The sequence below is a fragment of the Malus domestica genome, chromosome 10 (genome assembly GCF_042453785.1).
Source record: "Malus domestica chromosome 10, GDT2T_hap1".
Lineage (NCBI taxonomy): Eukaryota > Viridiplantae > Streptophyta > Magnoliopsida > Rosales > Rosaceae > Malus > Malus domestica.
This window is the reverse complement of record NC_091670.1, coordinates 40,046,106-40,067,566: the sequence shown is the minus strand read 5'-3', so window position 1 is coordinate 40,067,566 and position 21,461 is coordinate 40,046,106. Positions and strand designations below refer to the sequence as shown.

The 21,461-nt window shown below is 38.0% G+C and overlaps 5 protein-coding genes and 1 non-coding gene across 14 annotated transcripts; 3 read left to right on the top strand and 3 right to left on the bottom strand.

The window, feature by feature from the left end:
- Nucleotides 1-123: 123 nt before the first annotated feature.
- Nucleotides 124-2,667, bottom strand: LOC103446427 (tetraspanin-19-like). 8 transcript variants are annotated; one of them, XM_008385537.4, is made up of 6 exons: nucleotides 2,209-2,657; nucleotides 1,897-1,996; nucleotides 1,582-1,698; nucleotides 1,113-1,217; nucleotides 617-779; nucleotides 124-517 (listed from the first exon to the last, which is right to left on the bottom strand). In XM_008385537.4, the coding sequence occupies exons 1-5, from the start codon at nucleotides 2,376-2,378 to the stop codon at nucleotides 624-626; spliced, it is 648 nt and encodes a 215-aa protein (XP_008383759.1). In that variant the 5' UTR covers nucleotides 2,379-2,657; the 3' UTR covers nucleotides 124-517; nucleotides 617-623. The 8 variants fall into 8 exon arrangements, with proteins under 8 accessions (XP_008383759.1, XP_008383758.1, XP_070662650.1 ...); XM_008385536.4 differs by having other exon boundaries at nucleotides 124-513; XM_070806549.1 differs by having other exon boundaries at nucleotides 124-505.
- Nucleotides 2,668-3,158: 491 nt separating this feature from the next.
- TRNAV-UAC (transfer RNA valine (anticodon UAC)) lies at nucleotides 3,159-3,231 on the top strand. The gene has a single exon. It is a non-coding gene; the product is annotated as a tRNA-Val (tRNA).
- Nucleotides 3,232-3,878: 647 nt separating this feature from the next.
- Nucleotides 3,879-9,351, bottom strand: LOC103446426 (general transcription and DNA repair factor IIH subunit TFB2). 2 transcript variants are annotated; one of them, XM_008385532.4, is made up of 15 exons: nucleotides 8,945-9,351; nucleotides 8,378-8,545; nucleotides 8,205-8,273; nucleotides 7,884-7,977; nucleotides 7,599-7,699; nucleotides 7,432-7,477; nucleotides 7,279-7,338; nucleotides 6,750-6,818; nucleotides 6,415-6,498; nucleotides 6,214-6,297; nucleotides 5,998-6,083; nucleotides 5,388-5,478; nucleotides 4,760-4,840; nucleotides 4,464-4,538; nucleotides 3,879-4,372 (listed from the first exon to the last, which is right to left on the bottom strand). In XM_008385532.4, exons 1-15 carry the CDS (start codon nucleotides 9,055-9,057, stop codon nucleotides 4,229-4,231), a joined length of 1,365 nt encoding a protein of 454 aa, XP_008383754.1. In that variant the 5' UTR covers nucleotides 9,058-9,351; the 3' UTR covers nucleotides 3,879-4,228. The 2 variants fall into 2 exon arrangements, with proteins under 2 accessions (XP_008383754.1, XP_028966217.1); XM_029110384.2 differs by lacking the exon at nucleotides 4,464-4,538.
- Nucleotides 9,352-9,830: 479 nt separating this feature from the next.
- On the bottom strand, nucleotides 9,831-12,161 carry LOC103446425 (uncharacterized). The gene is made up of 5 exons (XM_008385531.4): nucleotides 11,984-12,161; nucleotides 11,484-11,537; nucleotides 11,010-11,113; nucleotides 10,471-10,509; nucleotides 9,831-10,382 (listed from the first exon to the last, which is right to left on the bottom strand). Exons 1-5 carry the CDS (start codon nucleotides 12,057-12,059, stop codon nucleotides 10,248-10,250), a joined length of 408 nt encoding a protein of 135 aa, XP_008383753.1. The 5' UTR covers nucleotides 12,060-12,161; the 3' UTR covers nucleotides 9,831-10,247.
- Nucleotides 12,162-14,614: 2,453 nt separating this feature from the next.
- Nucleotides 14,615-18,724, top strand: LOC103446543 (allantoinase). The gene is made up of 14 exons (XM_070806547.1): nucleotides 14,615-14,734; nucleotides 15,498-15,591; nucleotides 15,720-15,840; nucleotides 15,931-16,004; nucleotides 16,083-16,196; nucleotides 16,282-16,367; nucleotides 16,616-16,675; nucleotides 16,875-17,023; nucleotides 17,134-17,260; nucleotides 17,347-17,502; nucleotides 17,631-17,741; nucleotides 17,824-17,934; nucleotides 18,112-18,210; nucleotides 18,327-18,724. Exons 3-14 carry the CDS (start codon nucleotides 15,797-15,799, stop codon nucleotides 18,453-18,455), a joined length of 1,260 nt encoding a protein of 419 aa, XP_070662648.1. The 5' UTR covers nucleotides 14,615-14,734; nucleotides 15,498-15,591; nucleotides 15,720-15,796; the 3' UTR covers nucleotides 18,456-18,724.
- A 289-nt stretch (nucleotides 18,725-19,013) lies between these two features.
- On the top strand, nucleotides 19,014-21,141 carry LOC103446423 (uncharacterized). The gene has a single exon (XM_008385530.4). The coding sequence runs from the start codon at nucleotides 19,117-19,119 to the stop codon at nucleotides 21,058-21,060; it is 1,944 nt and encodes a 647-aa protein (XP_008383752.1). The 5' UTR covers nucleotides 19,014-19,116; the 3' UTR covers nucleotides 21,061-21,141.
- Nucleotides 21,142-21,461: the final 320 nt, after the last annotated feature.

Here is a 21,461-nt window from a genome sequence, read left to right as displayed (position 1 = left end):
TAGGAAAACAACACGATTACTACTTTAAATATGATTATAAGAATATAATGTGGAACCAATGACGAAACTAACAAGAGATATCAATGTAATCCCTTGAACAGCGAGTTCTGGAGTCCACTAAAATTTGAGAGAAATCCCAAAAGGTTTGATATATTAATGATTGACAATAGGAGCCAACCAATGGTTTAAATAACCTGATTACAACACACCGGTTAACAAAGGCCTTAGGAAATTAAATAAAAGCAAAACAACATTTAATCGGACGACAAACAAAATGTCTGTTTTTATTGCAGAAATTTGAAATGCATTTTTAAAAGTCTAAACGGCAAGACCAAAATCCATCATATGCTACGACAAAGTTGTGAGTTTGAACCGTTGCATTAGTGTCCTTCTGTAAAGATATCATTGGCCCAAATCGAAGCTCGAACGCCAACTATACAAATTCCCGCTGCATTCTTTAGATTCCGTCGGTCCATCTCCTCTTTGGTCCACCCGACCATTTGTTCTACATCACTTGCTTGATTGAGAGAGATTAGAAGCAAGTGATGCATCAAATGCCTCATAAAATAAAAGAAACCGGAGCAATGAGAATGCAAGTTTAGGAGTGAATACTTACATTCCAATTACCGTTCTTGGCAGTGATAATGTAATTCCGGCGGGTGACTATTAGGGTTTATGAGCGGGAGTCTTTCCGGGGGACACTCTTCATCGCCGTCGTAGCTGGATCTTCGGTTTGGCCCTGCAGACCTTAGAGCTGTGGCTAGTACGATTGACAACCCCTGCAGATTATCTATTTAGTCTCGATGACAACTGATAATGTTAGCGAGCAACACTCAAAGAATCAAACTATAGTAAGAAAAGACCCCTTGCCTATACTGAAATAACGTTCAGTGCAATAACAGTTGGGTCCAGAGTTTCTCTTCGAAATGGGATGTAAGCGGTTTCGACTATAGAACACAGTTCTAAAGGGCTCACTTGTGAAAAACATTTGGAAGTTTTTTTTTTAATACATCGATATTTTTACATTAATAAGAGGAGAAGTTCAGCTAAGCTACATAATAAACAACCTAATTTGGTATCAAATTCATCATAAAAAAACACATGGAAGTTACCTGTGCCAAAACGATGAACAAACCTATCCACTGAAATATGTCCAAGTTTGACTCGACAAAATCTTTGAAATCATTGAACTTTCCCGTCGGGTCATATGGTAAATCCTGAAAATTGAAGAACAAATTAAGCTAGGGCAAAAACAAGACGATATTCTAAATTGCTATAATATGTAATAAAGGGGATCCAAAATTGGAGGTAAAGGAACAAGGATTGTCTGCCCTCCCATTTTCGGTGCCCTCCCGTGCCCTCCTGTTTGTGTGATCACGGTTAAGCCCCGTCAACATTTTATATTACTATTTATTTTTGTCTTATTATCTCTATAAAAAAACAATATAAAATGTTAACGTGGCTTAACCGTGACCATACAAAACAGAATGGCAAGGGAAGACACCGGAAGTGGAAGGACAGACAATCCTTGTCCGACGTAAAGAGGCGACTACAGTGCTTTAGCTTATTAGCTTAACGCACCTCGAATAATGTAAGTGTGGTTCCCAAGATGTTTACCTTCTCCCATTCTGAATTTAAAAGTATATCTGCAGCCACTGCAAGCTCCAATAGAATCACCAAAAAGATGATCAACATGTACTAGAACTTGTTCAAGGTCAACATAAATAGCGTTTTTGGGGACAACCGAATTTAAACATGGCTCCATTAGTATCTCCCGTATCACATGACACATAAATACTAACAGGACGATTTACATCCTGTCACACGTTAGAATCTATCGAACATAAGATAAAATCAAGTTTGCAAGAATCTTTGTACTAAAAGAGAGTAGGATACAAAAGAGAGGCAACAACCATGTGCATACTTTGCAGCAACATGACCTATGCATGTTACTATGCATAAGGTAAATCCAGCGCCAAGAGAAGTGCACGTAAACCTGCCATCAACAATGCGTCGATATCATGGTCGCCAACAAAAAGGATTACTACCATTAATAGTACACGAAAATATGTCAGCAATGTGTGAAAAACTGATGAAATTTGCTTTTTTGAAAATATTTATGCATAACCCTTCGTAAGGTGGATTTGGCACGGTTGTAGCTGAAGCGACCCATATCGACACCATATTAACAATTGGCAGGGTTCTTACCATGGAAGAACAACATTATGATGATCAAAGGTTGAACCGTCAATGTCCCTCAGCCAAACCCTAACCATCCAGAGACCATACAAAATCATTGCAATTCCAACCATTCCCAAAAGTAAGTTCACTGCTTTCAGCACTGACTGCAGGCAGATTCTTACAACTGTTGCCGCCATCTTAGTAGCTAGTGACTACCAAAGCTTCTTCAACTTGGACAAAGCAAGATTAATCCCACCAATCAAATCTCGGCTTCTGAAAATGTTTTCCGACAAACAAAAACGCTTCAAAGTAAAAAAACTTGCAAGCATACAACGTTTAATTTCGATGTTTTTGGTTTCCGAATTTATGTTAATGATTAAGAGGTAGGGGTACAACTTTAATTATGTTGAAGAAACTTGGTGAGAAGTGCCGAGTAGGAAATTTCTAAGAAAGTGAGTAATGTGTCTTTTTATTATGATTTTTTGTGTGTAGATTTTGTCATGTGATATTGATATGTTGGTCTGTTCCAATCCTACGTTGCACGTTATAATGTCTATCCTGAGGTGATAGGAATCAGTCGGTATCGGTAAAATATTGATATGCAAATTGATTGAAATATCGATAAATATATTCATATTGATTTCAGTTGCCTTCGATATAAAATGATAGAAATTTGTTTTTTAAGCGTGAAACTTTAAAATGAAACTTTAGAGAATATCATATGGCAGTTTGTCAATATTTAATAGATATGTCAAAAATATCGACAAAATTTGTCAGTTTTAGCCTAAACTTAAAGAGTTTCTATGATAGGGGGTGATGTTTAGACTTCAACCCCCTATTTCCATAACTTTTTTCTGATTTTTTCAAAATTTCCATGGGAATACTGACTATCGAAGAAATTTCAGTGTGGTAGGAACTAGAGTAATTCTAATGAACGGAATAAGTTATATTTTAGACTTCGGAAATACAATTAATAAGTTGCTGTGGTGTAGTGGTTATCACGTTAGTCTTACACACTAAAGGTCTCCAGTTCGATCCTGGGCAGCAACAAATTTCCCCCCTTTTTTCATTTTTTAATTCCTTTTTTTTAAGATGATTGGTCAAGACGAATGAGGATCCTCTCAGGATCGTCCTTGTAAGGATTTCGGTAATCCTTCAATCACATCCGTTCATCGTACATTGTGCAGCTAGTTTTTGTCAAGTACTGTTTATATTTAATTTTAAATAAAAAGATTTACAATGATTTTTGATCGTACGATATACGATGAACGGATGTGATTGGAAGATCCCGAGATCCTCACAAAGAGAGTCCAGAGAGGATCCTCATTCGGTCAAGACAATGTAAGTCTCTTGCACACAAGTCCAAACCTCCCTCTGTACATTAGAGTAGTTTTGAGTATCGCCCTATTAAATTAAACAACCAAATTACGGATAGATGAATTTAATGTTTAGGTGCACAGGTCGAGAACATTGCATGCATTCGGCAACTACACTTGGCTACAAATCATGTCATTAATACAAGGATATTGGAAGACGTCATGCTGAGAAGAATCGAGCCTCGGACTTCCCACAAAATGGTTCGTAAATCACGTTAACCGTACATTCAACCGAATTATGTACATTGCGATATCAAAAAAAATATTTACCGGCGAAATTCTAAACACAACGTTAGAACCTTCCCAATAAATAACACATGATTTGGAAATGACTGGAAAGCAAAATTGAATGATCATAATCTGTCTGTTAATACAAGCAGGGAAATGACTTCTTTTCTCTTCCAATTTTTCAAATTTACTCATCCGTTTTGCCGTGTTTCGATACACGGCATATTTCATCTCCTAGTAGTGTTTAGATATATTCAGCCAAAATTACCAGAATACTGCATTCATCTTGCGATTGTTCGCCGCAACATGCCAACCATCCGATTGCAACAGAATAGATCTCTGCCTCGTTTTCTGATAACGTTAATACTTCCGAAAGGTATGACTGTGCAAGCAAGGTTTGCCAGGATATGATCGTGTTGAGCTGTGAAGAGCTGATAGCGGACCTATTGTCTTTGACGGCTAAGATATTCTTTCATGTGCGTGTGGTTTTCTGCCTTGACCACTAAACGCATCTTTTTCGAATCTGGCTCCTCCCATAGCAAAGCATTATAGCCTCGCGCGAAGTCAGAAGTACCCTCAAGGAGATCCTGGCAGTTTTAACAGAGAAATCTTAGAAAAATCATAAAACACACAAAAATAAATAAATACAGACATCAATTTTGGTAAGCGGATTGTCACCCTGGTTGGAAATTCATCGTAATAATAAGCTAGAGTCATCTCAACCCTATTCAGATCTGTTTCCCACAGCCTAATCTGTCAGATGCGGGTGAATTTGAAAACGTCAGAATACCAACATGCATGGAAGTCCCTTGCAACATAACATAATAATAACTATCCAATTCAAAGAGCTCGTTATGTTTATATAAGAACATAGCTGAGCTTGATATTGGACATTTTTTCTTGATTGGGGTCAGGCAAATTGAACTCTCGAATATCTTGCTGAATTCAAACATGAAGATAGAGAAGGATCAAACCTGATCTGTGACATTCTCAGGTACAGATGGTACTCTCTCTGCAACACGTGGATGTGCATTTTGCTGAAGAAAAGAAATTATCTGCAAAAAAAAAAAAAAAATCAAAAAATTTAGACTTCCAGCATTCCGGAAACAGTTTCAGCAGCCCTTTTCTCCCATGTGACTTGGGAGGATGTGCATGTGTGTGCGTACAGAAAGAAAGGTGCTAGCAATTGAAGCCTTTTCCATAAGCACACGGGGAATATACGCTCATTAAACCAAGAACATTGAAAGCTTGAAATACCCCTAAACAGCAAAGAAACCTTAGCAACTAAAATGAAGGTCATCTAAAATCTTTCCCATAAGGAAGAATAAGAGCTCAAACGGAGAAAAAGCCACAAAAGACAATTTCAGAAGAACATCTTAATTCTTAAGCTTGTGAAGCAGAACATCCCGAGAAGGCTCCATCTTTCTACTCATTTGTCGTACAAGAATTGAGGCAGTTATCACCTGGGCAGTTATCTCAACTAAGTACACCATCGTTTTTCCACGACTCTCAGACAACTTGAGGAGAAGGAAAAAGCATAGCCAAAAGTACATAGACTTATACTGAAAACTAAAAGTAGAGTAACGAAAAGCCAATATTTGCCTGATCTGCAGTAATGCCATTTTCAAAAGCACTATACAAACTTTCTTTTGTTATTGCTCCAACAATAAGGTTTGGAAGTTGATATTCTACCCTGCACAGAGTAGAAGAAGAAATTCTAGTAAGAATATAAATAAAAACTTAACTCAGAAGTCAGCAATTAACAAGAACAAGAAGAACTCAGATACCAACACAACCAAAACAACGACACCGCCCATTGCAGCCAAATGCTACCTCTCCCCCTTAATAACGGAAAGGTCCAGCCTGACCCTAGGATGAGAAAATTCAGAGGCAGGAGATCCAAAACTGAATTTATAAGTCTTTGTTCTTTGCAAAAAATGCAACCATGGAAGTGTTTTATAGATGCATATTATTAAAACCTTATATATACACACAAAAGCTTCTCTTGATTTTCTTCTACCATCTTTCTTATATGTATCAGAAAATAAAATATACATCTCTTTGTGCTTTCAGTAATGTCTAGGCCATAATTAAACGGATAGAAAATAATATCTGAACAGCATGCAATGATTCTTTCACATGTCTCATGAGTAAAAGAAAACAGAAACTGCAAACTGTACAAGACAGTTGATCGACAAATTGGTCAGCATACCTTGAGAAAAGACGTAAAATTTCACAATGTAAGTTAGATGTTGAGTAGGCATAGAGTCTGAAGTTTGTTTCTACAACAACAAATCCCTGAACAAAAAAGTGAGTAAAAAATTCATAAGTAGCACATATGGAATGCACATCGGTTTTCTTGGTGATTAGGAATCAGTTGCAGAATAACCACTTAGAGACAAAGCTAGAATGAGTACAAATAACCTACCTGTTTCCTCGATGATGAGTCTGTCAAGCTAACTGAAAGATTAGTAGCTAATTTAGTAGGTATAAACCAACTGTCTTTCCTTCCCTGGATAAGTACACAAAAAGACAGCAATGTAAAACTTGAGGTTAGGACATGGTTAAACTATCATCTGGGAAATTATTAGCAAAATGTTATACCAAAAATAAATAACATAAGTATAACCTGCTGAAGTTTGATCAGCCCCAAATCTGCAAGATGCTTGACTATATTCTTCTGCCTCTCATTCAATGTATTTATGTTATATGCCTAACACACAAAAAAGAGAATAGAATCAAGATGTCAGAGATAAATTCCAGGTAGAAACTTCCCGTGTGGAAGAAAACACTTTTCTACAAAGAAATAATGAATTGAAAACTATGAAAAGTTCTTCTTTACTGCAGCACTATTTATATTCCAGTCGGAAAAAACTAGTAGCCAGAAAAAAAACTAGTGGAAATTCAATAAAGCATATGTTACTGCAAGAGAATAGTCATGTATAAAGAGCATATAACTAATACCTCGCCTGTAACATGAAAACTAAGTTCTAGCAGGAATGAAATCAAATCTGCAGAATCTAACCCACGCTCCTGCACCAAAGAAAAAAGGTGAGGAGAGACCAGATATAAGATGAAACTCAAGAACACAGCTAGTGTGAAGAAAAACTTAAGTTGCACCTTCATTTCATCTCAATAAATTAGTGTAGGATAACTGTCAACATCACAGACAACATAGTCACAATGTACGTTCAACTTCTAACTCAAGTGTGCAATGAAACAAATTAGGTAAAATTTTCCTTATTTCATCATAGGAACACAAACAGAATAAGAGATTTGGTTTTCAATATGAATCTATGCCCTGGAAAGATAAACCTGCAGACCAATTCTGCAACATTTGATCACAAATCAGTTCTAAATTTAGCTTTTCTAGTACTTGATAAACTACTTGGAACCTTGATAGAAGGTCAGCGTACAGAGTTATAACAAGCAAAAAATATCAGGTTAATGGTCTGGAAAGGAACCAACAACCAACAATTTCATGAATCCATACCTCCGAGTTAGAGATATACTCTCTAATGATGTACCATAGTTGCGCATTTGTATCTATCAACTGTGGTGTTCACATGGTAGAAATATAACCCAGTAAGAATTAAGAAAAATCAAACATAATGTGTGCAAGCAGTTGAAGCAGTTTGTTGCATACCAAGAACTGGAAACCACTTTCAGTTAATCTCGGAGCTTCTCTATCCCTGTACAAACAGATAATGGAAAACCCTGACATCAGATATGAGATACAATGTTAAACTTTTCATATGTGCAAAAGAAAGACAGGCTTGTGTAGCAGGAAAAAGTAATAACAAAAGTAAGGACCTTTGACACAAAAGACCTCGCTGGAAAGTTTTCATCATAGACGAACTGATGTTCGATGGCCTTTCAATTTGAGATGAGTTGATAAGTTGCAGCAAGAAACACTGGCATTACATGACAGCAAGTCATAAAGAAGGGCAAACCTAAATTATAAACTTCACAATACGAAATAAATGATAATATATGCAACTATATCATAGTCACCGCAGTACACAAAAGGCAGACAAAAGATCTGAAAACACAATCATAAATTCAAAAAGGTAATAGATGCAAGGATGAATCCTGCACCTCCCATTGTTCTAGGGCAAAAGCTTCAAGATCCTCCAAGCTAGGGAGCCTCACTGTGATATTTGAAGGCATTGGTTCTCTTGGCAAAACTACACTGCAGTATCCAAAAATATGGAGTTATAATCCTAAAACTAACTCTCTGTTTCGATCACAGTTTGGAGAATAAGAAATTGTAGCTAAAGTGAACTAATGAACGGAGACCCTGAAACTTCTGCATGACTGAACCCTATACATAATGCAAAACCCACTATCTTGTAATTACTTTGATACCCAAACCTCATATACATACAAATAGTAGCAAGTACAGGACACAATACTCACCCATGTACCAAAAGCTTCTTGAGATTAGTCTGAAATATAGGATTTACGGTGTAAGTTGCTTCCCTCTTCCTGTCATAAAGTCAAAAATGAAAACAATATAAAAAAAAATGATATCACCCAGCATCAAATTCAAAACGTTGTTCTGGAAAACCATAAAAGAAAGCTCGGATCACCTGTCCACAGTTTCTGTAAATATTCTCAATTGAATCAGGCGATCAATTGCAACTCTATGCTTTGAGACCCCATCAGGAAGCACCCACTCCTCCATTGACTTGGCAGTCACCGGAACTTCAATGGATAGCATTTGCAAGACGTATTTCTTGGCTAGCGGTGGCAGTGACCTGTAGATTGCAGCTCTATGATTAGCACTAAGCTAAAAAACAACCCAAATAAACAAGTAGACAAGACTAATACGTGACATTGCGAAAGCAACCCGAAACCTGAAAATTCAACCTGTATGATTATCACTAAATATTACAGGCTCGGCTCGTTCATATGCACTAATCACATAACACAAAACGCAAAATAACCCAAAAACAAATCAGTAATCAAAGCTAATGTGCCACAATGCGAAAGAAGATCGAGACCCGAAAATTGCAGCTACAGGCTGCTTCCATATGCACTCAATCAACAAACAAAAACAAGAAATTAACCAGAAAATCGACGAGCAAATAAAGCTAAAACTCGACATTGCGAAAGCGAAGAAAGATTGAAGTAAGAAGAGCGGAAAAGGTGGAGACCTGAGAATTGCTTCGCAGACGAAAGCATTTTCGTAGAGCTTGTCGAGCTTCATGGCGGGCAGGGTGGCCACCATGTCCATGAAATTCTTCGCTATGATCCTCACCTGAGGCATCTTTGTTCTTCAAATAAATAAAATTCAAATAAATCGGAGTTTGAAGATTGAAATTAAATTCAAGGGTACAAATCGGAGATTGTGTTTCTTGCACTCTTCTGTGTGTTTCAGTGTGAGTGTGATTGAAGGCCGACGAAGCGACGTCGTGTTTGTGATATTCTCCGACGATTGAAGAGCGCCGGAGACCGTCTTGGATCACTTTCTGGTACGTTTCTAGTTTTTCCGACATGTTTGTGAGTCTGGTAGCTTTTTTTCTGAGAGATGCTGAACTCATTTTTCTTATTTTTTTCACCAAAATTTAGTGAAAATATTAATAAAACAAAATGGCAAAGCTTTCGTAATACCAAAAATTATTATTTAAAAAAGTATTTATTAAAGAATATGTTAAAATATTTTAAAACTAAAAAAATAACAAAAAATAGTCAATTACCACACTCGTATGCGTGTGGCAAGAGACTAGTTTAATTTTAAAGTGCAGTGACAAGTCAAATGAGAGCTCGCTTTAACCATTACAATTAGGCTCAACCAGAAGAGAACGCTACTTTATGTGCAAACCCAATGCTTCATTTTTTTTCAATGTGACACCGCTAAACACACCGCGTTATTTATATGCCTTAACGCCTCGTTGGTTGCTAATAGGATTGAATTAGAGTGAATAACTTGCTACATCTAATTGGAAGCAAGAAATAGAGGTCCAGGTTGGAAGTAGAACGTTATAGAAGGGAGAAATTTCTTTGTTGACTAATTTATTTTCTCAAACATTTCTCCGAGCATTGAACTTGCAAATGTATCGATAACAATTAAATCGTCTCCAACTCCAGTACAACAGAATGAGAATCCAGTCTACAAATAACATTTCCATCGTGTTTTTACTGTCAAAAAATCTGGAAGCCCGAATGTTAGTCGATGCGTAAGGACGAGGAAAAAGAATAATAAATCCTGCAACTAACTAAAGTTATCCATTTTGTAGTATAGTTAGGTTTTTCTCTCCAGGAGGATCCTCTCCGGATCCTCTTTGTGATGATCCTAGGGATCATCCTCAAATCGTGATCGTTCATTGTATATCGTGCGGTCAGGTTCGATAGATACTATTTATATTTAATTTTAAATAAAAGTATTTAAAATAATTTATGACCGCACGATATACAATGAACAAATACGATTTGAGGATCCTCATTCTTTTTCTCTCACTATGCAGAAGTGCCAAGTATGTCTTCGGCTGTTGCCGTGGATTCAGCAGGTGGTGCGGTGGGCTTTTCAACAGGGGGAGGCTTAGCCGGCCTGTTTGGACGAACTTTATCAGCTATGTCTGGAGTTTTATCAAACTGCAAGATCGAGGAACGTTATAACTTTCTAAATATTCATCCTAGATAAAATGTAACCAGAACTTCACCGGGTTGAGAACGGACTAACCTTGAAACCGCAACCAGATACGCAAGCATGAAAACACTCCTGCACATAGAATTGGATCAGCAATAACTCATCTGAAAAAATGTGCATCGGATCAGAACCATGCTTTAGGACGAGGATGATATGCAACCATATGAATCTTTCGACATACAGAGACTGTTCGATGAAGGGTGTAAATATAAACATAAGTTAAGTTTACACTTTCCTACTTTTCACCTTAAATACAATTATAATACTCGGTCAGTCGGAATCATTAAAAATGTCAGTTATAACACAATAAGTTTAAAATTTACAAGTTACTTTGCCTCTGCATAATGCATACCAAATACCAAAAAATTAAAAATTAAAAGAAATTGAGAGTCCAGAGGCTACTATAGTGAATGACACTGACACTACCACCCGCAACCTTTGGACTTGATTTGATGCAGGAGGACATATAGATTTAATAAACATGACCATGTGCTTATATTTTCACAAAATGTTACTCGCTGCTCAACGTACGCCTTAGCATGCTAAGAAGAAGCTGTAGAGGGGATACATACCTCTGAGTACCTGTCAACTCCGGGAGAACGGTCAATGCAAGCACTCCATTGTTGGTCCTTTAAGACAGGATCCTTATAGCATATCTCATTGCACTCCTCCAAGCCTGTATTATATCTACTCGCTATATCACTTGAATTACTTAAGTACGAAACCATACTTGTATCTAGTAGCGTACTAACTCTTTAAACCAATAGTCTACTTCCATATCAAGTTTCAGATACAGATATCATAAGAGCGAAGTTAATGCACAAACCAAAAGTTAATGCAGATGGGAAACTTCCCACAGCATAAACAAAGTCTACTCTATGGGCAGCCAACGGGTTCTTAGAAACACCATTTTAGTAATGTGTCCGAAAACATCAAGGTGACAAAAGGGAAATTCAAAATGGAGAAAGAACAAAACCGAACATAGATTCTCATCGAATTATGTATGTTCATACGAAAACTGAATTGAAGAACAAATTAATACTCACATTCTTCCCAAGTTTCTCCATCCGCATCGCACCCTTTTTTGCAAAATACTCTCCCTACAAGAAAACCATACAATGATCGAGGGTAATAAATCAAGGTTTTAAACAATCAATATTTGATCACTATTCAAACTGGAATTCCGGTGCTTGCGTGTACCTAAAGCAATCATTAATCAAACGATTCAAACCCCAATTTACCGGGAAATTTCCGTAATAACAAACGAAACATTCGTCAAAATTGATCGTACAAAATACAGGAATCAAAATTAGGGGTCGAAAAATTCTGCAATCCACTCAACGACGTGAATTACCCAACACGATATTTAACATAAACAGCGCGATAATTTTGATATCAGTATCATTTCGAGCGTGAAAACAAGCGAAATGTCCAAAATTAGAGCAAAAATAAAATAAAATTAGTAAACGAAAACGAAAATCAAAAGAAATTAAGGAAATCAAAGGAAGCAAAATGTCAGAGAGAGTGAGGAGGACAATGGGTTTACATGGAATCTGCATAAGCGCTGCGTACTTGTGCGTGCATTGGTTGCCGCACGGAGACCCCCATCGATGCGGTATCATCTTCTTCTTCTTCTTCTTCTTTCCCTCGGTCTCTGATCAGAACCTTGCTCAGTGGAAATGGAGCGGTGGGAAAATGGGGAAAGGTATTCGAGGGTGATTTTGTAATTTGAAAGGTATTCGAGGGTGATTTTGTTGTTTGACTTAGACTGAAAGGGCGTGAACCGCTGAACCGGCTCAAAAAGTGGCTAGGAGACAGGTTCGGTGTTTAAATGGATAAGAACTTACATACAATTAAGATGGTACATGAGATCCCAAGACTTCCTTTTATCACGACTAATTGCACGATTAAACCAAAAAGAGATATCCGATTGGAGAGTTAATGTGGATTCTTAAAGCAGATGAGAATCTGGTGTGGTAGCAGCTTACCAACTTTTGTAGTAATGCCACGTGACTAAACTAAAACGCATAAAAGATGTGTAATAGACTAATCCAAACATAATAAATCTTTTGTTAATAGTTGGTTGTTAAACCTAAAATCCTCGATTAATGAAATAAGTTATTAAAAAGATAGTTATTGGTACTTCTATAAAATCATCACGCGCTTTTTAAGGTATAATTTTTTCCTTATATTTTTGTGTGGGAGAAATGTATGAAGACTTTTTTTATATAACTCATTTGTTCGAGAATTTTGCTATTGAAAGTTGCGAATCAAAAGACAGGGAATGGAGAGCTACGAGTACAATTGTTTGAGCAACCAATGTATATCGTCATGAACCATAATCGAATCAAGGCATCCAACGTAGATGACATTCGTTGTTTCAAATGATGTCTTTTTAGCACGTCAATAACATTTATTTTTAACTTATTCAGCACCGTATCATTTCTTTCTAGGATTTCTTCCAATACATAATGAAATCTTAGTTGTATTTGGTTTGTGCGTGTCAATATGTACATTCTTTATATGTGAAAATGTTCATATATTAGTCAATATCGCAAATACCATTGCACACAAAAAGCTCAAACAATCACAATCCAAATGGAACTTGTGTAAGAACCAAAAATGCCACAATTAGATCGAAAGCCACATTTTACTACTAATCTTAAAAGACGATTTCATTCTATTTTAACACAAAGTTAACTAACAATGCCTCACGAATACTAAGAATTTGTCTAAAAATACTTTTAAAATGGTTCAAAACATTTATGGTGTAAATACTTTTAAAATAAATTTTAGTAAAAATGTAAGTAAATCTTGGAAAAACGCTTAAAATGCTTTCTATAAAAAGCATTTCACTAGTTCTTGCAAAGAAAACACTTCAAGTGCTTGTGGAACCCAAAAGTATATTTTTAAAGCGTTTTCAATCATTTTAAAAGTACTTCCAAACAAACCTTAACTTATTTATATTTCAGTGAAATGTCACGTATTACAAAATATCATGAAGTCAAAACGCAATTATCATGAAGTGAGAAAAAGAGAGAAAGAATAGTGTATATTTATGTGGATGAAAATGAAGATAAAGATATAATACTTATTTATGAATCGGTTAATTAACAACTTTTATCTCATTTGTCTAATTAAACTAATTTGACATTAACTATAAAGAAAAACTAATGAAAATAGCTTGAAAACTTTGAGTTTTAATCAAAATGACAAATGTGTTGTAAGTGAATAGTACTATGAGTGACTTTTTAAAGTAAAAATATCATTTTCGTTAAGAGTGAACAGTACTGTGAGTGTTTAGTTAAAACTCCATAACTATAAAGTATAATACTTTGTATATGCCGTCAACAAACATTATTAATACAGAAATAGTAAGAAAACTCTTTAAAAGTGAGGCTGAACTCTCTGCCACTTGGGGTAGTTAAAAATTAATTTTTGTGTAAATACTATAAAATATTATGTAAAAAAGCATAAAGTGATAGAGTTTGTAAAGAGATTTATTTTTTAAAAAGCCTACTTTGCATTTCTCTTATTAATATTTAACTTAAACGATAATGACCGAAATGATAAAACTACGTCTAACTAAATTGACCAAATTAATTTTGTTTTCAAGAGAATCTCTACGGTAGAAGAGAAAATTGACCGAATTAATTAAAAACTTTTGAGAAAAATAAATAACCGTGTCTTGTCATTATTTATCCTCATTAAAAAAAAAATCAGAAGGATACAGGTACCCAACGCATGCTACGACAAAGCCCACTTGTTGGGAAGGAATCAAAGATTCTGGAATCTCTCCCGGGTTCTTGAACCTTACAGGGAATCGATAACATCACCAAGCACCCGATAAATTTGTAGTTGTAACGGGAACACAAATAGTATATTACGTGTTTTAATATGAATGGTGTAAAATTTTATTTTTTAAGTTGTTAACTTTTTAGCATATATATTCCACAATTTGTTCAGTAACACATAATATATCATCCCGTGTATCGATCATGCTGAAAAATCTCTCCCAGCACACGGACAGTCCAAAGGAGAAATTTTTACTTTGTGAAAGGAAGACGGATAGTACATCGCCCATCACCGTCTAACTAAAAACCAAGAGCTCCCGTTGGTCCATTAAACTGCATAAATAGAGCGAAGAGAAAGAAAAAGAACAGAGAGAGAGAGAGAGAGAGAGAGTGTGTTTTGCAGTCAGAATCAGTGGAGTGAGAGATAAAAATGGAGGATTCTGCCGCTGCTGACATTAATCGCTTCTTTCGTAGTATTTTTCCATTTCCAGTTTCCCTCCCAGGTCTGATGACAAAATTAACCTCTTTTTTCATGCAGATTAATTCGATTTTTTTCCCATTTTTCATTTGTTTATTTCGTTGGGTTGTATTTATGTATTTTTTACCGATTCTAATGATGTAAAAATCTTATTAAGTTATTGGTTTTCTGTTAATACTGGAAAAGGTCGAATTAGATTAAATTTTCTTCCTTTTCTCTGCATTTTCTCGCCAACCAAACACTATTTTTTTGTAGATACTTTGTTTTAATGTTTATTATTTTGTTGAATTGATATTATTTATTGATCTAAACTAATTTTTTTAATTTATGATTTATATGGTTTTTGCAACCTTGTGGCATCGAATAAGATGATATATCATTTATTTGGATATTTATTAATGATTAGTTGTAAAAACATTTTCATCAAAATGGTTTCAACCATTTCAAAAGCACATCTAAATGAGCTTTTATATTTATGTTATGTTTGTGTCATACTGTTTATCGTATAAATGAGAAAAATTATCATGTTCGTGATGTAAAATTAGTTGAACAGTGTCAAGTATGTATTCGGACTCGTTTTTAATTGTTTTTAAAATGATTGAAAGAGTTTTTAGATAAAATGTTTTTGGGTTCCAACCATTTTAAAAGCACTTAGAAACGAGCTCGTTTTTGAGTCACGTGACACAAAATATTTCATCTTTTGTTATGCATTGAACTTTTAGTGCCGTAATAGAGTGAGAAGTTAAATGCCATGCTAATGGAGTTCGATCGATCTTTCTACTTTACAGCAATATCGGAAAAGTTGCAGCCTGCTTCCTTTCCAACATTATTGGATCGCCAGCAAGCGCATTGTGACACCTCAAGGGGTCATTTCCGGAGCAGGTAAGACGATATTCTAAACTATACTAATTTACGGGGAAGGGAATTCAACTCGTGTGGAAGGAGGCGAGCACGCAATATCACACCAAATTATAATTTAGTTTTCGTTTATGAAATGTGTGAATGAACAGTTGAGATAAAGGATGGGAAGATTGCCTCCATTGTTAAAGAAGAGGAAAAGCATGGGAAAATCAAGCTGGAGAATGTGATGGTTTATGGAGAGGCTGTTGTCATGCCTGGCTTGATTGATGTGTAAGTTATGACATTTAATTTCGTCTTCTCGATCTATTTCTTCATCGGGTTTTTGATTGGAGCTTAAACGCGTTGATTGCATTGATTCAGGCACGCACATCTCGATGATCCTGGAAGAGCTGAATGGGAAGGATTTCCATCAGGAATAAAAGCCGCTGCTGCTGGTATGCCTTTATAACTCTGCTCCGTTCTTGTGTTTTCGTGGATTGTTTGAAATCGATAATGGATTACTTTTCTTGCAGGCGGGATAACAACATTGGTTGACATGCCTCTAAATAGTGAGCCATCAACCGTCTCTAGAGAGACCTTGGAACTCAAGATTAAGGCAGCGAAGAGCAGAATTTACGTTGATGTTGGTAAGAACTTGAAGCTATACGTTGGGGATACAATTATACTAAATTTTTTTTAGAACTGGTATAAATTTACATACATTGTGAACAGGTTTTTGGGGAGGTCTTGTTCCTGAAAATGCTTTCAACGCATCTGCTCTCGAGGATCTCTTAGATGCCGGTGTTCTTGGTCTAAAGGTAATGTTCAAGTAGTGAAATCTGTGCGTAGAGAGATATCTGTTCCATTATATTTCTTGTGTTACAAGTAAGGGTCTTAGCAATTAATTCAGACTCTTGTGTCTTTAGGTGTTAAGAAATTTCTGAGTTTGATAATTGGTTTGTGTCGATCGAATGTGGACCAGTTTTTCTGTTTTCTTGCATTAGGAAACAGTGTTCTATCCGGAAATTGTCTCTTCTGATGAATTTTTCAACGTCTGTTTTTGTAGTCTTTCATGTGTCCATCCGGGATTAACGACTTTCCTATGACAAATGCCAGTCACATTAAGGTTTGTTCCATGAGACTCATCCCTTCCACTATCACATAAAACATCTAATTTGCCTTGCAGTTTAATTAAAATCAAATAATTGTCGTGTTATTTGTTTATTGTATCGCTGCATCTGTTGGCTTCATGAGATGAAACGTTGTTTGCGCAGTTCTGATGTCTTTTAAAAAATCTGCGTTCTTTTCAATTACTTGTTCCTTAGGAGGGACTATCTGTACTAGCAAAATACAGAAGGCCTTTACTTGTACATGCAGAGAAAGCACAAGAGCTCAAAAGCGACTTGGGAGTTGAAGGTGGTAGTAACGATCCTCGTTCTTATTTGACATATCTCAAGACCAGGCCACCGTCTTGGTAAGATATCGGTCGCTCCAATGGCTTGAATTTCAAATTCCAAATCCTTTTTGATATTGCAGTTTCCCTCACTAAAATTGTTTTTTTTTTTGCCTCTGTTTCGGAATCAGGGAAGAGGCAGCAATTAGGGATCTCTTGACCTTGACAAAGGACACGAGAATTGGTGGCCTGGCAGAAGGAGCTCATCTTCACATCGTTCACTTGTCAGACGCACGCTCTTCGTTAGATCTTATTAAGGTATAGTCTTTTACAAGTGTGGTTATCTAGTTTCTTAATTCTGTCCAGGTTAAGCAATGCAACCGCCTTTTTCTGCATTATCACAGGAAGCGAAAAGTGGTGGTGATGGTCTAACTATTGAGACGTGCCCCCACTACTTAGCTTTCTCAGCAGAAGAGATTCGCGATGGAGATACACGTTTCAAGTGTTCTCCACCCATCCGCAATGCAGCCAACAAGGAAAAACTGTGGGAGGCTTTGTTGGTATGTAATCATGCTCTGTTTCCCTGCCCCCTTACAAAGCGATTTTTCCAAACTACTCTAATTTAAGCAAGCAAGGTTGCTATCTACTGTCAAATTGGTTTGATTTGGTTTTCAATGTTTTGTTTCAGGACGGACATGTTGACATGCTAAGCTCTGATCACTCACCAACTGTGCCAGAACTTAAGCTTCTCAACGACGGAGACTTTTTGAGGGCTTGGGGTGGCATATCATCATTGAAGGTTGGCATATTTTTGCCTTAAATGTAAAAAGTTGCATTGTTTCAGAACTAACTGACATTGTTTTCGGGGGGGACATCTGGAGTTTGTTCTTCCTGTGACATGGTCATATGGCAAGAAATATGGAGTGACATTACAACAGTTAGCTTTATGGTGGAGCGAAAGGCCGGCCAGGCTTGCTGGACAAAAATTGAAGGTGAAATTGTCACCAGTTTTTCCTGCTCAAATCTGAAGTTTGGTTTTACAGCATAGGAAAAATTGCTTTGTTTTAGCCAACTTTCATGCAGACGCGTGTATTTTCATATATGCATCAAGAAAACTAGAATTTCAAAGCCGATTTATGTCTCGTCACCAATTGAATTCCAATTTTCAGGGGGCAATTGCAGTCGGGAACCATGCTGATATCGCAGTATGGGATCCGGATGTGGAGTTTGACCTCGATGATGAATTTCCCACCCATGTTAAACATCCGGTACATACAATATTCCTTGATCACATTTTTAAGAACCTCTATCCATTCAACCTAATTCGGAGTTCATCGCGTTGAGCAAGTGTTTTACTCTCACGTGTTACCTTTTCCATGTATAGGGCATTTCAGCATACTTGGGGACCAAGTTATCTGGAAGAGTTGCAGCCACATTTGTAAGAGGAAACCTTGTCTTCAAAGAGGGGAAACATGCTCCTGCACTCTGCGGCATTCCAATTCTGGCGAACTGAGAGCGGAAAAAGAACTGTCGATTGACGAGCAAAATCGCACACATACTCTCGTGCATATATGCTTGTATGATCAAATCTCATTCACGTATGGCTCTGCCACTGTTAAGCACTGTTCATGGCATTCATCTCTAGGGTTGAAGTGTACATAGCCAGGCCAGTTGCTTCCCAGATCTGTAATATTACAATTTGCAAGACATGCCAATGTAACTAATGTAACTACTGAGGATTTGCACAATAGTTTATGCGAGTTCGATTTTATATACGGCTCAAAATTTTCGGCTCATTGTCTGAGTAATTTCAAGTATTCTTCATTCAAACGGAGACATGATTCCAAGTGATGCAAATACAAATCAATTAGCCGCATGTCGTGGATAATAGATTTTAGTTTTCAACGAATTACACACTTTTCAAACGCGACGTCAATCAATAATTTTATTTTCATAGATTAAAGTAGTTTAAAAAACAACTCTCTGAAAACGAAACAAAATCTCAAATGATCTTTTTTGCAGGTCTTTGTAAAATCCAGCTGGCAATATTAACTGTATCCCAAACACCTAAGAAATTACTTGGTGCCTAAGTAACAATTTCCCTGTATAAAAAAAAGGGCATATCAAAAACCCTAACTTCGTGCCTAAGTAACAACTTCCCGATCACCAAGTCAATGGCTCCTCCAAGTCTTCTTCTTGGTCCTCCGGAGCTCAAAAATTCCCCTAAATCCGATTCCAGCTATCCAGTTGACGCCGATTACTACGGCGAAGCCACCACCGTCAGACCCCCGATGGGCTTCACCGAGAACGGCGCACCCACCTTCGTCTCCTCAGGCAACCCCTGCCTCGATCTCTTCTTCCACGTCGTGCCCGACACCCCGGCATCCTACCTCAATCAACAGCTCCCGTTGGCTTGGTCCCACGACGCCCTAACCACCCTCAAACTAATCTGCAACCTCCGAGGCGTGCGCGGCACCGGAAAGTCTGACAAGCAGAACTTCTACACGGCTGCGATTTGGCTCCACAACCACCACCCCAAAACCCTAGCCGGCAATCTCTTCTCTTTCGCGGAGTTTGGGTACTTTAAGGACCTGCCGGAGATTCTTTACCGGCTTCTAGAAGGTCCGAACGTGAGGGCGATCCAGAAGAGCCAGTGGTTGGAGAGGAAGAGCAGCGTGGTGGGTGTACTGAGCAGGGGGAGGTTTAAGCGCACAAAGACCGAGAAGCCCAAGGAGCCTCGGGTACCGAAAGTGAAAAAATTGACCGGAGCGGAGAGGGCACGATTGGAAAAGGAGAATGTGAGGGCTTCGAGGAAGGAGAAGTTTCTGGCCATGGCGAAGAAGGCGGTTGAGAGGTACCAGCGCGACCCGGATTACCAATTCTTGCACGAAAGGGTTTCGGATCTCTTCGCGGAGTGCTTGAAATCCGACATTGAGCACTTGAATTCGGATAAACAGCCCAAGAAGATCAGCCTTGCCGCGAAGTGGTGCCCTTCAATTGACTCCTCGTTCGATCGGGCAACTCTTATCTGCGAATGCATCGCAAAGAAGGTTTTCTCGCGAGAATCTTGCATTGAGTATCAGGAATTGGAGGAGGAGCATTACGCGTACAGGGTTCGTGATAGGCTGAGAAAGGAGGTGTTGGTGCCCTTGAGGAAGGCGTTGGAGTTGCCGGAGGTTTATATGTCCGCCACTCAATGGGGGTTGATTCCCTACAATCGGGTGGCTTCCGTGGCCATGAAGCTTTACAAGGACAAGTTCTTGAAGCATGATCGCGAGCGGTTCGGAAAGTATTTGGCCGATGTGAAAGCTGGTAAGTCCACCATTGCGGCGGGTGCTCTGCTTCCGCACGAGATCATAGCCTCTCTGAATATTGATAGTTATATGGTGTATAGATACATGGATAGCGATGATGAGGATCGGGTTCAAGACGATGGGGGGTGTCAAGTGGCTGAGCTTCAGTGGAAGAGAATGGTGGATGACTTGTTGAAGCAGGGGAAGTTGAGGAATTCCTTGGCGGTTTGTGATGTCTCCGGAAGCATGAACGGAGACCCGATGGACGTGTCTGTAGCTTTGGGGCTTCTGTTGTCGGAATTGAGTGCAGATCCATGGAAAGGAAAGGTTATCACTTTCAGCGCGTCGCCTAAGCTGCATTTGATCGAAGGGGATGATCTCCGGGCCAAGTGTGCCTTCATGAGAGACATGGATTGGGGGGACAACACCAATTTCCAAAAGGTGTTTGATTTGCTTCTCGAGGTGGCTGTGAAGGGGAACTTGAAGCCGGAGGACATGATAAAAAGGGTGTTTGTGTTCAGCGACATGGAGTTCGATGAATCCTCGGCTACAGGGAACGATTGGGAGACCGATTACGAGGCAATTAAAAGGAAGTTTGAAGAGAGAGGTTATGGGAACGCGGTGCCACAGATAGTGTTTTGGAATCTGAGGCACTCGGAGGCTACGCCTGCGCCTTCGAACCAACCTGGGGTGGCATTCTTGAGCGGATTCTCCAAGAACTTGATCAAGATGTTCATGGATAATGATGGGGAAATCCGCCCGGATCGCATCATGGAAGCAGCCATCTCCGGTGAAGAGTATCAGAGATTGGTTCTGGTGGACTGATTGCTTGTAATACTAGAGATAAAATAAAAAATAAAAAAAAAACAAGTGAAATGAAACTGAAGTTATACCCTTTTTGATCCATTGCTGTTGTGAAATCATATGTTTATGGATTTTCTAACAACATCAGCCTAACAAACGATTTCGAATTCCTGTCTCAAGAAAGTGAATTCTGTTTGCCGGTGGCCAACCGCGATCGGAAATCTTGTGTATCATGTTCTTCCCTTCAAATGAACAATGTGTTTTGTTTCGGAATACAACCGGCATTGTTTTCGTGGCATTTGCAGTTTGTAAACGGGCACTATTACCCGCGGGTACAATTTAACCCTTCTTTTTGTTTGCAAAGGGGGGGTACCTATTTCACCATCTTTTGCTTTTGCGTGCTCTTTCCTCAACAACGCTAA

What these genes read in the sequence shown, in the direction of transcription:
- LOC103446543 (XM_070806547.1), top strand. Translation starts at nt 15,797, where the DNA reads ATGGTTTATGGAGAGGCTGTTGTCATGCCTGGCTTGATTGATGT. An exon ending in CCGGTGTTCTTGGTCTAAAG is followed by an intron (nt 16,368 to 16,615) that starts GTAATGTTCAAG and finishes CTGTTTTTGTAG; the next exon opens with TCTTTCATGTGTCCATCCGG. An exon ending in AACTGTGGGAGGCTTTGTTG is followed by an intron (nt 17,503 to 17,630) that starts GTATGTAATCAT and finishes GTTTTGTTTCAG; the next exon opens with GACGGACATGTTGACATGCT.
- LOC103446426 (XM_008385532.4), bottom strand. Translation starts at nt 9,057, where the DNA reads ATGCCTCAGGTGAGGATCATAGCGAAGAATTTCATGGACATGGTGGCC. An exon ending in TTGCCCTAGAACAATGGGAG is followed by an intron (nt 7,700 to 7,883) that starts GTGCAGGATTCA and finishes ATGTAATGCCAG; the next exon opens with TGTTTCTTGCTGCAACTTAT. An exon ending in AGTATATCTCTAACTCGGAG is followed by an intron (nt 6,819 to 7,278) that starts GTATGGATTCAT and finishes TCTTTGGTGCAG; the next exon opens with GAGCGTGGGTTAGATTCTGC.
- LOC103446427 (XM_070806548.1), bottom strand. Translation starts at nt 2,378, where the DNA reads ATGGCGGCAACAGTTGTAAGAATCTGCCTGCAGTCAGTGCTGAAAGCA. An exon ending in CCACACTTACATTATTCGAG is followed by an intron (nt 1,218 to 1,581) that starts GTGCGTTAAGCT and finishes TTCAATTTTCAG; the next exon opens with GATTTACCATATGACCCGAC. An exon ending in TGTTCATCGTTTTGGCACAG is followed by an intron (nt 780 to 1,112) that starts GTAACTTCCATG and finishes GATAATCTGCAG; the next exon opens with GGGTTGTCAATCGTACTAGC.
- LOC103446423 (XM_008385530.4), top strand. Translation starts at nt 19,117, where the DNA reads ATGGCTCCTCCAAGTCTTCTTCTTGGTCCTCCGGAGCTCAAAAATTCC.
- LOC103446425 (XM_008385531.4), bottom strand. Translation starts at nt 12,059, where the DNA reads ATGATACCGCATCGATGGGGGTCTCCGTGCGGCAACCAATGCACGCAC. An exon ending in TGGAGAAACTTGGGAAGAAT is followed by an intron (nt 11,114 to 11,483) that starts GTGAGTATTAAT and finishes GATATAATACAG; the next exon opens with GCTTGGAGGAGTGCAATGAG. An exon ending in GAGTTGACAGGTACTCAGAG is followed by an intron (nt 10,510 to 11,009) that starts GTATGTATCCCC and finishes TTCTATGTGCAG; the next exon opens with GAGTGTTTTCATGCTTGCGT.